This window comes from Staurois parvus, unplaced genomic scaffold (assembly GCF_062004578.1).
Source record: "Staurois parvus isolate SC_StPar_1 unplaced genomic scaffold, SC_StPar_1.0 ptg002390l, whole genome shotgun sequence".
Classification (NCBI taxonomy): Eukaryota; Metazoa; Chordata; class Amphibia; order Anura; family Ranidae; genus Staurois; species Staurois parvus.
The window spans coordinates 115628-130000 of NW_028320186.1; the positions used below are offsets into that span (position 1 = coordinate 115628).

General features: G+C 37.3%; 1 protein-coding gene across 1 annotated transcript in view; it reads left to right on the plus strand.

The window, feature by feature from the left end:
* LOC149431137 (unconventional myosin-Ig-like) overlaps window positions 1-14373 on the plus strand; it is a gene marked incomplete at its 3' end in the record, with an annotated part of 120525 nt that overhangs the window by 99583 nt on the left and 6569 nt on the right. Inside the window, exon 14 of the mRNA XM_089665874.1 lies at window positions 2475-2588. Coding sequence (XP_089522000.1) covers window positions 2475-2588 — 114 coding nt within the window. The remainder of the gene's footprint in view (window positions 1-2474; window positions 2589-14373) is intronic.

Here is a 14373-nt window from a genome sequence, read left to right on the forward strand (position 1 = left end):
ACATCCGTTTTTGTCCATTTACATCCATTTTTCATCCATTCTATTTCATTTAAAGGAAGAAAAATAGGGTTTCCTTCCATTAAAAAAAACGGATGTTAACGGATGCGGACATTAAGGCCCCTTTTCACACGAGCTTTCAGTGTGTCCATTTTTCATCTGTCCGTTTACGGATTTAAAACTGACACCCCATGTATTTCTATGGACTTGTGGATGTAAACAGAAGATCATCTGTTTACATCCGTTAATGACCCCATCTACTATCCGTTAACATCCGTTTTTTATTCTGTTATAAAATTAATGGAACGGACGAAAAATAGATGTAAACGGACAAAAATGAATGTACAAGGATGAAAACGGGCAAAAACGGATTTAAACAGACAAAAAACAATGTAAATGGATAAAAAACGGATGTAAATGGACTAAAACAGGTGTATACGGATGAATAACGGACAAAAAAAGGATGTAAATGGACAAAAATGGATGTACACGGACGAAAACCAATGTAAACAGATAAAAATGGACAAAAACAGATGTGAACAGACAAAAAATGAATGTATATGGATGCAAAACGGACAAAAACCGGATGCACATGGATGAAAAATGGACAAAAATGGATGTAAATGGACAAAAACAGATGGAAACGGATGAAAACGGATGTAAATGGACAAAAACTGATGGAAACGGACAAAAAATAATGTAAACAGACAAAAAAATGGATAAAAATTGATGTAACGGATTTAAAAAAACAGATGTATACTGATAAAAAATGGATGTAAATGGACAAAAAGGGACAAAAAATTATGTAAATGGTCGAAAAACAGATGTACTGTATATGGATGAAAACGGATGAAAAACAGATGTAAATGAACAAAAACGGATGTAAAACAGACAAAAACGGATGTATACGGTTGAAAAACGGATGTAAATGGACGAATATAAAACGGACAAAAAAACGGATGAAAACAGATGTAAACTAATTAAAAAAACGGATGTATATGGATTAAAAATGGATAAAAAATGGATGTAATTGGACAAAAAGGGACAAAAATGGATGTAAATGGACGAAAAACAGATGTAAATGGACAAAAATTGATGTAAAGAGATGAAAAATGGATGTAAACGGATTAAAGTGGATGTACACAGATAACAATGGATGTAAATGGACAAAAACGGATGAAAAATGGATGTAAACAGACAAAAACGGATGTACATGGACGAAAAACGGACCAAAACGGATGTAAATGGACAAAAACGGATGTACACGGATGAAAACGGATGTAAATGGACAAAAACGGATGTAACCGGACAAAAAGGGACACAAAAAGGATGTAAACAGACAAAAAAAGATGAAAATGGATGTAAACGGATTACAAACGGATGTAAATGGACAAAAATGGATGTACATGGATGAAAAATGGACAAAAATGGATGTAAATGGACAAAAACGGATGTAAACAGACAAAAAAGAATGTAAACGAACAAAAAACAGATAAAAACTTATGTAAACGGATTTAAAAAACAGACGTAAATGGACAAAAAGGGACAAAAAAGGATATAAACGGTCGAAAAACAGATGTATACGGATGAAAACGGGTGAAAAACAGATGTAAATGGACAAAAACGGATGTAAAAAATGGATGTGAACTGATTAAAATGGATGTACACAGGTGACAACGGATGTAAATGGACAAAAACTGATGTACATGGACAAAAAAACGGACGAAAATGGATGTAAACGGACGAAAAACAGATGTATACGGATGAAAATGGATGAAAAACAGATGTAAATGGACAAAATCGGATGTAAACAGATGAAAAATGGATGTGAACGGAGTAAAACAGATGTACACAGACAACAATGGATGTAAATGGACAAAAACGGATGTACATGGACGAAAAATGGACCAAAACGGATGTAAACGGATCTGTATTTTCTTGGAAAAAATGTGACCGAACTGATGAAAAAAACAGAGCGCCCGTGTGAAAGGGACTCAAGGGATGTATACAGATGATCATCCGTTTACATCCGCTGGTCCATAGAAATACACGGGGGATCCGTTTTTCCTCCGTAAACGCACAGATAAAAAAACGGACCTATGGAACGCCCGGGTGAAAGAGGCCTTAAAGAGCCGGAGGAGTCACTGATGGACTGCGGGTGCCGCGGTGGCAGACGGGACTTCAAAGTGGGAGAAGAACCGCAATGACACGGGTCCTTCTCCCCTGCAGCTGCTTTCAGCTTTGAAGACCCCTGGGGGGGCAATTTGCACCATACAACATGGTAGAACGGGTGGAGTTATCCTTTAAATCAGAGAGATACATCCCGGGTGCATAGAAAGCAGCCACAGCCTGTCCCCGGCCAGAGAAGGACCTCAGCTCTCAGTAGGGAAGCAGTAATCTCTCCGCAGAGGTCCCCCCCCATCAAACATCCCCCTCCCCCAGGATTACGTTGTCACCGCCTTTGTTTTATTTCTCAGATAAACCGATTTCACAAATGTAAGGATCGCGGATTGGTGATCACAGACCGCCACTTGTACAAACTGGAGCCCAGGAAGGCCTACAAAGTGCTGAAGAGCCTCCCGCTGAGTACGGTGAGTACCGGAGGAGAGTCACTGAGATCGAGGGGGGGGGGGTTCCATGTTGCTTTGAATTTTTTTTTTTTTTTACTTTCTTTACATTTTTTTTTCTACTTTTGCAAAAAACAAATCAAGCAAAAGTATACAAGAGTATTTTTGTTTTTCTTTTTTTTATGCTTCTTTTTTTCTACTTTTTTTTTTTTTTTTAAAAAAGGGGGGGTACAAGTAAAAAAAAAAAGAAAATCAAGCAAGTGTATACAAGAATATATTTGTTTTTCTTTTTTTATGCTTCTTTTATTCTACTTTAAAAAAAAAGGGGGTACAAGTAAAAAAAAAAAGAAAATCAAGCAAGAGTATACAAGAATATATTTGTTTTTCTTTTTTTTTATGCTTCTTTTTTTTCTACTTTTTTTTTTTAAAAAGGGGGGATAGGAGTAAAAAAAAAAGAAAATCAAACAAGAGTATACAAGAATATATTTGTTTTTCTTTTTTTATGCTTCTTTTTTTCCTACATTTAAAAAAAAAAGGGGGTGGGTACAAGTAAGAAAAAAAAAGGAAATCAAGCAAAAGTATACAAGAATATATTTGTTTTTCTTTTTTTTTATACTTCTTTTTTTTTTTTTAAAAAGGGGGGATAGGAGTAAAAAAAAAAGAAAATCAAACAAGAGTATACAAGAATATATTTGTTTTTCTTTTTTTTATGCTTCTTTTATTCTACTTTAAAAAAAAAAAAGGGGGTACAAGTAAAAAAAAAAAAAAAGAAAATCAAGCAAGAGTATACAAGAATATATTTGTTTTTCTTTTTTTATGCTTCTTTTTTTCTACATTTAAACAAAAAAGGGGGGGGGGTGGTACAAGTAAGAAAAAAAAAGGAAATCAAGCAAGAGTATACAAGAATATATTTGTTTTTCTTTTTTTTTATGCTTCTTTTTTTTCTACTTTTTTGTTTTTTTTTTTAAAAAAGGGGGGATACGAGTAAAAAAAAAAGAAAATCAAACAAGAGTATACAAGAATATATTTGTTTTTCTTTTTTTTATGCTTCTTTTATTCTACTTTAAAAAAAAAGGGGGGTACAAGTAAAAAAAAAAGAAAATCAAGCAAGAGTATACAAGAATATATTTGTTTTTCTTTTTTTATGCTTCTTTTTTTTCTACATTTAAAAAAAAAAGGGGAGGTACAAGTAAAAAAAAAAAAGGAAATCAAGCAAGAGTATACAAGAATATATTTATTTTTCTTTTTTTTTCTACTTCTTTTTTTTTCTACTTTTTTTTTTTTTTTAAAAAAAGGGGGGATAGGAGTAAAAAAAAAAGAAAATCAAACAAGAGTATACAAGAATATATTTGTTTTTCTTTTTTTATGCTTCTTTTATTCTACTTTAAAAAAAAAAGGGGGTACAAGTAAAAAAAAAAAAAAAGAAAATCAAGCAAGAGTATACAAGAATATATTTGTTTTTCTTTTTTTATGCTTCTTTTTTTTCTACATTTAAACAAAAAAGGGGGGGGGTGGTACAAGTAAAAAAAAAAAAGGAAATCAAGCAAAGAGTATACAAGAATATATTTGTTTTTCTTTTTTTTTATGCTTCTTTTTTTTCTACTTTTTTTTTTTTTTTTTTAAAAGGGGGGATACGAGTAAAAAAAAAAGAAAATCAAACAAGAGTATACAAGAATATATTTGTTTTTCTTTTTTTATGCTTCTTTTATTCTACTTTAAAAAAAAAAGGGGGGGTACAAGTAAAAAAAAAAAGAAAATCAAGCAAGAGTATACAAGAATATATTTGTGTTTTTTTTTTATGCTTCTTTTATTTCTACATTTAAAGAAAAAAAAAAGGGGGGGGGGTACAAGTAAAAAAAAAGGAAATCAAGCAAGAGCATACAAGAATATATTTGTTTTTCTTTTTTTTTATGCTTCTTTTTTTTTCTACTTTTTTTTTTTTTTTAAAAAAAGGGGGATAGGAGTAAAAAAAAAAGAAAATCAAACAAGAGTATATAAGAATATATTTGTTTTTCTTTTTTTTATGCTTCTTTTTCTTTCTACATTTAAAAAAAAAGGGGGTACAAGTAAAAAAAAAAAGGAAATCAAGCAAGAGTATACAAGAATATATTTGTTTTTCTTTTTTTTATGCTTCTTTTATTCTACTTTAAAAAAAAGGGGGTACAAGTAAAAAAAAAAAAAAGAAAATCAAGCAAGAGCATACAAGAATATATTTGTTTTTCTTTTTTTTTATGCTTTTTTTCTACTTTTTTTTTTTTTTTAAAAAGTTGGGGATACGAGTAAAAAAAAAAAAAAAATCAAACAAGAGTATACAAGAATATATTTGTTTTTCTTTTTTTATGCTTCTTTTATTCTACTTTAAAAAAAAAAGGGGGGTACAAGTAAAAAAAAAAAGGAAAATCAAGCAAGAGTATACAAGAATATATTTGTTTTTCTTTTTTTATGCTTCTTTTTTTTCTACATTTAAAAAAAAAAAAAGGGGGGGGTACAAGTAAAAAAAAAGGAAATCAAGCAAGAGTATACAAGAATATATTTGTTTTTCTTTTTTTTATGCTTCTTTTTTTTCTACTTTTTTTTTTTTTTTAAAAAAAGGGGGGATAGGAGTAAAAAAAAAAGAAAATCAAACAAGAGTATACAAGAATATATTTGTTTTTCTTTTTTTATGCTTCTTTTTTTTCTACATTTAAACAAAAAAGGGGGGGGGTTGTACAAGTAAAAAAAAAAAAAGGAAATCAAGCAAGAGTATACAAGAATATATTTGTTTTTCTTTTTTTTTATGCTTCTTTTTTTTCTACTTTTTTTTTTTTTTTTTAAAAAGGGGGGATACGAGTAAAAAAAAAAGAAAATCAAACAAGAGTATACAAGAATATATTTGTTTTTCTTTTTTTTATGCTTCTTTTATTCTACTTTAAAAAAAAAGGGGGGGGTACAAGTAAAAAAAAAAAGAAAATCAAGCAAGAGTATACAAGAATATATTTGTGTTTTTTTTTTATGCTTCTTTTTTTTCTACATTTAAAGAAAAAAAAAAGGGGGGGGGGTACAAGTAAAAAAAAAAGGAAATCAAGCAAGAGCATACAAGAATATATTTGTTTTTCTTTTTTTTATGCTTCTTTTTTTTCTACTTTTTTTTTTTTTTTTTAAAAAAAAGGGGGATAGGAGTAAAAAAAAAAGAAAATCAAACAAGAGTATATAAGAATATATTTGTTTTTCTTTTTTTATGCTTCTTTTCTTTCTACATTTAAAAAAAAAAGGGGGTACAAGTAAAAAAAAAAAGGAAATCAAGCAAGAGTATACAAGAATATATTTGTTTTTCTTTTTTTTATGCTTCTTTTATTCTACTTTAAAAAAAAGGGGGTACAAGTAAAAAAAAAAAAAAAGAAAATCAAGCAAGAGCATACAAGAATATATTTGTTTTTCTTTTTTTTTATGCTTTTTTTCTACTTTTTTTTTTTTTTTAAAAAGTTGGGGATACGAGTAAAAAAAAAAAAAAAATCAAACAAGAGTATACAAGAATATATTTGTTTTTCTTTTTTTATGCTTCTTTTATTCTACTTTAAAAAAAAAAGGGGGGTACAAGTAAAAAAAAAAAAGGAAAATCAAGCAAGAGTATACAAGAATATATTTGTTTTTCTTTTTTTATGCTTCTTTTTTTTCTACATTTAAAAAAAAAAAAAGGGGGGGGTACAAGTAAAAAAAAAGGAAATCAAGCAAGAGTATACAAGAATATATTTGTTTTTCTTTTGTTTATGCTTCTTTTTTTTCTACTTTTTTTTTTTTCTTTTAAAAAAAAGGGGGATAGGAGTAAAAAAAAAAAGAAAATCAAACAAGAGTATATAAGAATATATTTGTTTTTCTTTTTTTATGCTTCTTTTCTTTCTACATTTAAAAAAAAAAGGGGGTACAAGTAAAAAAAAAAGGAAATCAAGAAAGAGTATACAAGAATATATTTTTTCTTCTTTTTTTTATGCTTCTTTTATTCTACTTTAAAAAAAAGGGGGTACAAGTAAAAAAAAAAAAAGAAAATCAAGCAAGAGCATACAAGAATATATTTGGTTTTCTTTTTTTAATGCTTCTTTTTTTTCTACTTATTTTTTTTAAAAAGGGGGGGGGGTACAAGTAAGAAAAAAAAGGAAATCAAGCAAGAGTATACAAGAATATATTTGTTTTTCTTTTTTTTTATGCATTTTTTTCTACTTTTTTTTTTTTTAAAAAAGGGGGGATACAAGTAAAAAAAAAAAAAGAAAATCAAACAAGAGTATATAAGAATAGATTTGGTTTTCTTTTTTTTTTATGCTTTTTTTCTACTTTTTTTTTAAAAAAAGGGGGGGGGCATACAAGTAAGAAAAAAAAAAGAAATCAAGCAAGAGTATACAAGAATATATTTGTTTTTCTTTTTTTTATGCTTCTTTTTTTTCTACTTTTTTTTTTTTAAAAAAAGGGGGGGGTACAAGTAAAAAAAAAAAAGGAAAATCAAGCAAGAGTATACAAGAATATATTTGTGTTTTTTTTTTTATGCTTCTTTTTTTCTACATTTAAAGAAAAAAAAAAGGGGGGGGGTACAAGTAAAAAAAAAAAAGGAAATCAAGCAAGAGCATACAAGAATATATTTGTTTTTCTTTTTTTTATGCTTCTTTTTTTTCTACTTTTTTTTTTTTTTTTTAAAAAAGGGGGATAGGAGTAAAAAAAAAAGAAAATCAAACAAGAGTATATAAGAATATATTTGTTTTTCTTTTTTTATGCTTCTTTTCTTTCTACATTTAAAAAAAAAAGGGGGTACAAGTAAAAAAAAAAAGGAAATCAAGCAAGAGTATACAAGAATATATTTGTTTTTCTTTTTTTTATGCTTCTTTTATTCTACTTTAAAAAAAGGGGGTACAAGTAAAAAAAAAAAAAGAAAATCAAGCAAGAGTATATAAGAATATATTTGTTTTTCTTTTTTTATGCTTCTTTTCTTTCTACATTTAAAAAAAAAAGGGGGTACAAGTAAAAAAAAAAGGAAATCAAGAAAGAGTATACAAGAATATATTTTTTCTTCTTTTTTTTATGCTTCTTTTATTCTACTTTAAAAAAAAGGGGGTACAAGTAAAAAAAAAAAAGAAAATCAAGCAAGAGCATACAAGAATATATTTGGTTTTCTTTTTTTAATGCTTCTTTTTTTTCTACTTATTTTTTTTAAAAAGGGGGGGGGTACAAGTAAGAAAAAAAAGGAAATCAAGCAAGAGTATACAAGAATATATTTGTTTTTCTTTTTTTTTATGCATTTTTTTCTACTTTTTTTTTTTTAAAAAAGGGGGGATACAAGTAAAAAAAAAAAAGAAAATCAAACAAGAGTATATAAGAATAGATTTGGTTTTCTTTTTTTTTTATGCTTTTTTTCTACTTTTTTTTAAAAAAAGGGGGGGCATACAAGTAAGAAAAAAAAAAGAAATCAAGCAAGAGTATACAAGAATATATTTGTTTTTCTTTTTTTTATGCTTCTTTTTTTTCTACTTTTTTTTTTTTTTAAAAAGGGGGGGGGGGTACAAGTAAAAAAAAAAAAGAAAATCAAACAAGAGTATACAAGAATATATTTGTTTTCTTATTTTTTTTTTGTGTATTGTATTGTTGTCCAGTGCATATCCACAGAAGAATGAACAAAAAAAATAACAAAAAAAATAATAATTAACGTGGCAGTTGACAAGAATGCATTTTTCTTGTTTCGTTTTGTTTTTGTTTGTTTTTTTATTGTCTGGTTTCTTATTTTTTTTTTGTGTATTGTATTGTTGTTCAGTGTATTATTTTCCACAGAAGAATGAACAAAAAATTAACAAAAAAAAAAAATTTAAGTGGCAGTTGACAAAAATGCATTTTTCTTTTTTCGTTTTGTTTTTGTTTATTTTTTTATTGTCTAGTTGTTTTCTTTTTTTTTGTATTGTATTGTTGTTCAATGTACTACTTTCCACAGAAGAAAATAAATTAACCAAAAAAAAATTAACATGGCAGTTGACAAGAATGCATTTTTCTTGTTGCATTTTGCTTTTTTTTTTATTGTCTAGTTGTTTGATGTTTTTTTCTTTTAAAAGAAAGAAAAAATGAAAAAAGTAAAATAAAAAAAATTAAAAGTGACAGTGCTGACTCTTTACATTTTTCAAAAATTATTTTAAATAAATATCTAGTGTCCATACGGAAGGCTAGGCAGGCAGCAGGCAAGGATAGTCAGAGTCCAGGCAGGGGTTTAGGCAGGCAGCAGGCAAGGATATTTAGCATCCAGGCAGCAGGCGAGGATAGTCAGTGTCCAGGCAGAGGTCGAGGCAGGCAGCAGGCAAGGAGAACCAATGTCCAGGCAGAGGTTAAGGCAGGCAGCAGGCAAGGAGAACCAATGTCCAGGCAGAGGTTAAGGCAGGCAGCAGGCAAGGAGAACCAATGTCCAGGCAGAGTTAGAGACAGACAGCAGACAATGATAATCAAGGTCAAGTCAAAGGTCTAGGCAGGCTACAGGGACGAAAAATCAGGGACTAGGCAAAGATTGAGTTAGGCAAGGATAGTCAGTGTCCAGGCAAAGGTCAAGGCAGGCAGCAGGCAAAGGTATTCAGTGTCCAGGCAGATTTGGAGGCAGGCAACAGGCAAGGATATTTAGTGTCCAGGCAGTGGTTGAGGCAGGCAGCAGGCAAGGAGAACCAATTTCCAGGCAGAGGTTAAGGCAGGCAGCAGGCAGGGATATATAGTGTTCAGAAAGAGGGTCTAGGCAGGCATCAGACAAAGGTAAGTCAATGTCCAGACATAGGTCAAGGCAGGCAGCAGAGTAGTCAGGGATGAGCAAAGTCGACAACAGGGACAGGAGACCCAGAATCAAGGACAGTAAACAGGAAAGACAGAGATCGCGTGCCTACAGGACCACCAAACCTTAGCCAGAAAAGCCACGATCTGGTGCGCAGCATGCTGCATGTGGACAGGCAGAGGTTAAGGCAGGCAGCAGGTAAGGAGAACCAATGTCCAGGCAGAGGTTAAGACAGGCAGCAGGCAAGGAGAACCAATGTCCAGGCAGACTTAGAGACAGACAGCAGACAAAGATAATCAAGGTCAAGTCAAAGGTCTAGGCAGGCTACAGGGATGAAAAATCAGGGTCTAGGCAAAGATTGAGGTAGGCAAGGATAGTCAGTGTCCAGGCGGAGGTCAAGGCAGGCAGCAGGCAAAGGTATTCAGTGTCCAGGCAGATTTGGAGGCAGGCAACGGGCAAGGACATTTAGTGTGCAGGCAGTGGTTGAGGCAGGCACCAGGCAAGGAGAACCAATGTCCAGGCAGAGGTTAAGGCAGGCAGCAGGTAAGGAGAACCAATGTCCAGGCAGAGGTTAAGGCAGGCAGCAGGCAAGGAGAACCAATGTCCAGGCAGAGTTAGAGACAGACAGCAGACAAAGATAATCAAGGTCAAGTCAAAGGTCTAGGCAGGCTACAGGGACGAAAAATCAGGGTCTAGGCAAAGATTGAGGTAGGCAAGGATAGTCAGTGTCCAGGCGGAGGTCAAGGGAGGCAGCAGGCAAAGGTATTCAGTGTCCAGGCAGATTTGGAGGCAGGCAACGGGCAAGGACATTTAGTGTGCAGGCAGTGGTTGAGGCAGGCACCAGGCAAGGAGAACCAATGTCCAGGCAGAGGTTAAGGCAGGCAGCAGGTAAGGAGAACCAATGTCCAGGCAGAGGTTAAGGCAGGCAGCAGGCAAGGAGAACCAATGTCCAGGCAGAGTTAGAGACAGACAGCAGACAAAGATAATCAAGGTCAAGTCAAAGGTCTAGGCAGGCTACAGGGACGAAAAATCAGGGTCTAGGCAAAGATTGAGGTAGGCAAGGATAGTCAGTGTCCAGGCGGAGGTCAAGGCAGGCAGCAGGCAAAGGTATTCAGTGTCCAGGCAGATATGGAGGCAGGCAACGGGCAAGGACATTTAGTGTGCAGGCAGTGGTTGAGGCAGGCAGCAGGCAAGGAGAACCAATGTCCAGGCAGAGGTTAAGGCAGGCAGCAGGTAAGGAGAACCAATGTCCAGGCAGAGGTTAAGGCAGGCAGCAGGCAAGGAGAACCAATGTCCAGACAGAGTTAGAGACAGACAGCAGACAAAGATAATCAAGGTCAAGTCAAAGGTCTAGGCAGGCTACAGGGACGAAAAATCAGGGTCTAGGCAAAGATTGAGGTAGGCAAGGATAGTCAGTGTCCAGGCGGAGGTCAAGGCAGGCAGCAGGCAAAGGTATTCAGTGTCCAGGCAGATTTGGAGGCAGGCAACGGGCAAGGACATTTAGTGTGCAGGCAGTGGTTGAGGCAGGCAGCAGGCAAGGAGAACCAATGTCCAGGCAGAGGTTAAGGCAGGCAGCAGGTAAGGAGAACCAATGTCCAGGCAGAGGTTAAGGCAGGCAGCAGGCAAGGAGAACCAATGTCCAGGCAGAGTTAGAGACAGACAGCAGACAAAGATAATCAAGGTCAAGTCAAAGGTCTAGGCAGGCTACAGGGACGAAAAATCAGGGTCTAGGCAAAGATTGAGGTAGGCAAGGATAGTCAGTGTCCAGGCGGAGGTCAAGGCAGGCAGCAGGCAAAGGTATTCAGTGTCCAGGCAGATTTGGAGGCAGGCAACGGGCAAGGACATTTAGTGTGCAGGCAGTGGTTGAGGCAGGCAGCAGGCAAGGAGAACCAATGTCCAGGCAGAGGTTAAGGCAGGCAGCAGGTAAGGAGAACCAATGTCCAGGCAGAGGTTAAGGCAGGCAGCAGGCAAGGAGAACCAATGTCCAGGCAGAGTTAGAGACAGACAGCAGACAAAGATAATCAAGGTCAAGTCAAAGGTCTAGGCAGGCTACAGGGATGAAAAATCAGGGTCTAGGCAAAGATTGAGGTAGGCAAGGATAGTCTGTGTCCAGGCGGAGATCAAGGCAGGCGGCAGGCAAAGGTATTCAGTGTCCAGGCAGATATGGAGGCAGGCAACGGGCAAGGACATTTAGTGTCCAGAAAGAGGGTCTAGGCAGGCATCAGACAAAGGTACGTCAATGTCCAGGCAGAGGTCGAGACAGGAAGCAGGCAAGAATAGTCAATGTCCAGACATAGGTCAAGGCAGGCAGCAGAGTAGTCAGGGATGAGAAAAGTCGACAACAGGGACAGGAGACCCAGAATCAAGGACAGTAAACAGGAAAGACAGAGATCGCGTGCCTACAGGACCACCAAACCTTAGCCAGAGAAGCCACGATCTGGTGCGCAGCATGCTGCATGTGGACAGGGTGGACAAGACTCCTGGGGGTACTGTAACAGAAGTGGCTCCTAGAAGCGCTGCGATAGGCACCTTGAACCCCAACCCAGCATTCCGAGAGCAAAGAGCTCCGACCCCAGATGGGTTCTACAAACCATGGAGCTACAGGTCCAGCCTTATAGCCCTGAAGATGGAAGATGGTGGTGTAACCCCAAAACCCCGTCTAGGTGCCATCACCCAAAGTGCCAGGCTTCACCACGATCTGCCGTATGGTCTAGTAAAACCACGGCAGATCTGGCACTTTGGGTGATGCCATCTAGACGGGGTTTTGGGGTTACACCACCATCTTCCATCTTCAGGGCTGTAAGGCTGGACCTGGTTTGTAGAACCCATCTGGGGTCTGAGCTCTTTGCTCTTGGAATGCCGGGTTGGGGGTTCAAGGCGCTTATCACAGCCACGATCACTGCCTGGACCACGCGTTACCGCAACATATAGACCCGAAGCCATCCTACATAACAAATATTTTTAAATTTTACAAAAGAGAAAAAACGCCCAAATACGGGGGGGAAATCAGCACTTTTTTGGACCTTTATTTTTTTGGACCTTTATTTATTCCCGGACTCAATCGGCCGCCATTTTTTATGCCTGTAAAATTCCTGGCCCATTCCTCGGATCTCCCTGACTGAGGGACGAGACATTGTTACAGGACACAAGTCACCCGCTATCCGTAACTAAGCAGCAGCGTGATCCTCTCCCGCTACTCTGGTTGGCTTTTTTTTTTTTTTCATGCTTTAAATAAATTCCATCCTGGTTGTCCTGGCAACCGGAATTGCGAGAAGCGAATTTTCCAGGGCTTGCAGAATCCTTCTCTCTGCGTCGATTATCAATTTATAAGAATCCGGCACAAGGCCAAGATCAGGAGAGAAGGACTGCTGAGCTGTCTTGGTGGACGTTTATCATTTTCGAGCGCGGAAGACACTGTACTGGAGTCCACAGAGGGCCACGGATGTGATTGGTCTATAGATCTTTCCCCCAAAACCTACAAAACTCTTATCAGTGTCCAGTAGGGGTGCTCCACCGCCATTTTGGCCTTCCTGCTGGGGTAGCTCGCTGTAGGGTATCCCTTCTGGGATGATAAGGGGTCCTGAGGTATGTTCTCCATGTGAAGGAGTCCTGAAACATCCATCAGGTGAGGTGGAGGTCGGGAGTATTTCCCTGGTGTGGAGGGTTCGGAGGGGCCCAGAACCTCCTGATCTGAATGGTGCTACCTTGTCTGGCTGAGGGCTGGGAAGGTAAAAGGGCTCACGATGTCAAACATCCCCTGGGAGTGGCGGAGTAGCACTATGGGTTTGGGACCCCACTGTGTGAAACACGCTTGGGCTGGCCCTTTTGGCCGAGGTCGGGGGCAACTTTTGTTACCAGGTCACAAGGCCTAGCCCTAGTATTGCACTTTATCCCTTTTTTTCTCACTTTTTGTGCCACTTTTTCACTTGGGCTTACCCTGAAGTCTGGGATGTTGATGTGTGGCCATTAGGTTCTTTCATCCCCCGTCTTGAACAAGGGGTCTTTCATTGGGAGAGCCCCCACCCAGTACTCATTGGTTGGCTGATCATGAGGAGCAGAGTCCTTAGCCCTTTAGGAGTCTTACTTTCTGGGCAGTCAGAGAGGGGTCCTTTCATTTCAGAAGAGCCTCCTGCCCAGTACACATTGGTTATCTTTAGCTGATCATGAGGAGCTGTTTGGTTAAATGGACCTGAGTGTGCCTTACCCCCATCAGGAATCTGGCATCCCGGGGGGTGCGGTCAGGAAGGGATTCCTCTACTTCGGGAGAGCCCCACCCAGTACTTGGTTGGCTTTGACTAGTCAGGAGGAGCCTTTTGGCTAGGTGGACCTCAGTGTGCCTTACCTCCATCAAGAGGCTTGTGTCCCAGGGGGGTCAGGGAGGGGTCCTTCTACTTTGGGAGAGCCCCAACCTAATACTCCTTGGTTGGCTTGGGCTGGTCATGAGGAGCCTTTTGGCTAGGTGGGCCTGAGTATGCCTTACCTCTATCAAGAGTTTGCGTCCTGGGGGGTCAGAGAGGGATCTTTCTACTGATCATGAGGAGCCTTTTGACTAAGTGGACCTGAGTGTGCCTTACCGCTGTCAGGAGTCTTGCATCCCGGGGGTTGGGGTCAAGAAGGGATTCTTCTACTTCAGGAGAGCCCCACCCAGTACTTGGTTGGCTTTGGCTAATCAGGAGGAGCCTTTTGGCTAGGTGGACCTCAGTGTGCCTTAGCTCCATCAAGAGGCTTGTGTCCCGGGGGGTCAGGGAGGGGTCCTTCCACTTCGGGAGAGCCCCAACCCAATACTCCTTGGTTGACTTGGGCTGGTCACGCGGAGCCTTTTGGCTAGGTGGACGTGAGTATGCCTTACCTCCATCAAGCGTTTGCGTCCCGGGATGTCAGGGTCTTTCCACTGATCATGAGGAGCCTTTTGGTTAGGTGGATCTGAGGGTGCTCCACCACCCAATACTCGTTGGTTGGCTTTGGCTGATCGTGAGAAGCCTTTTGACTAAGTGGACCTGAGTGTTCCTTACCGCCGTCAGGAGGCTTGTTTCCCAGAGGGTCAGGGAAAGT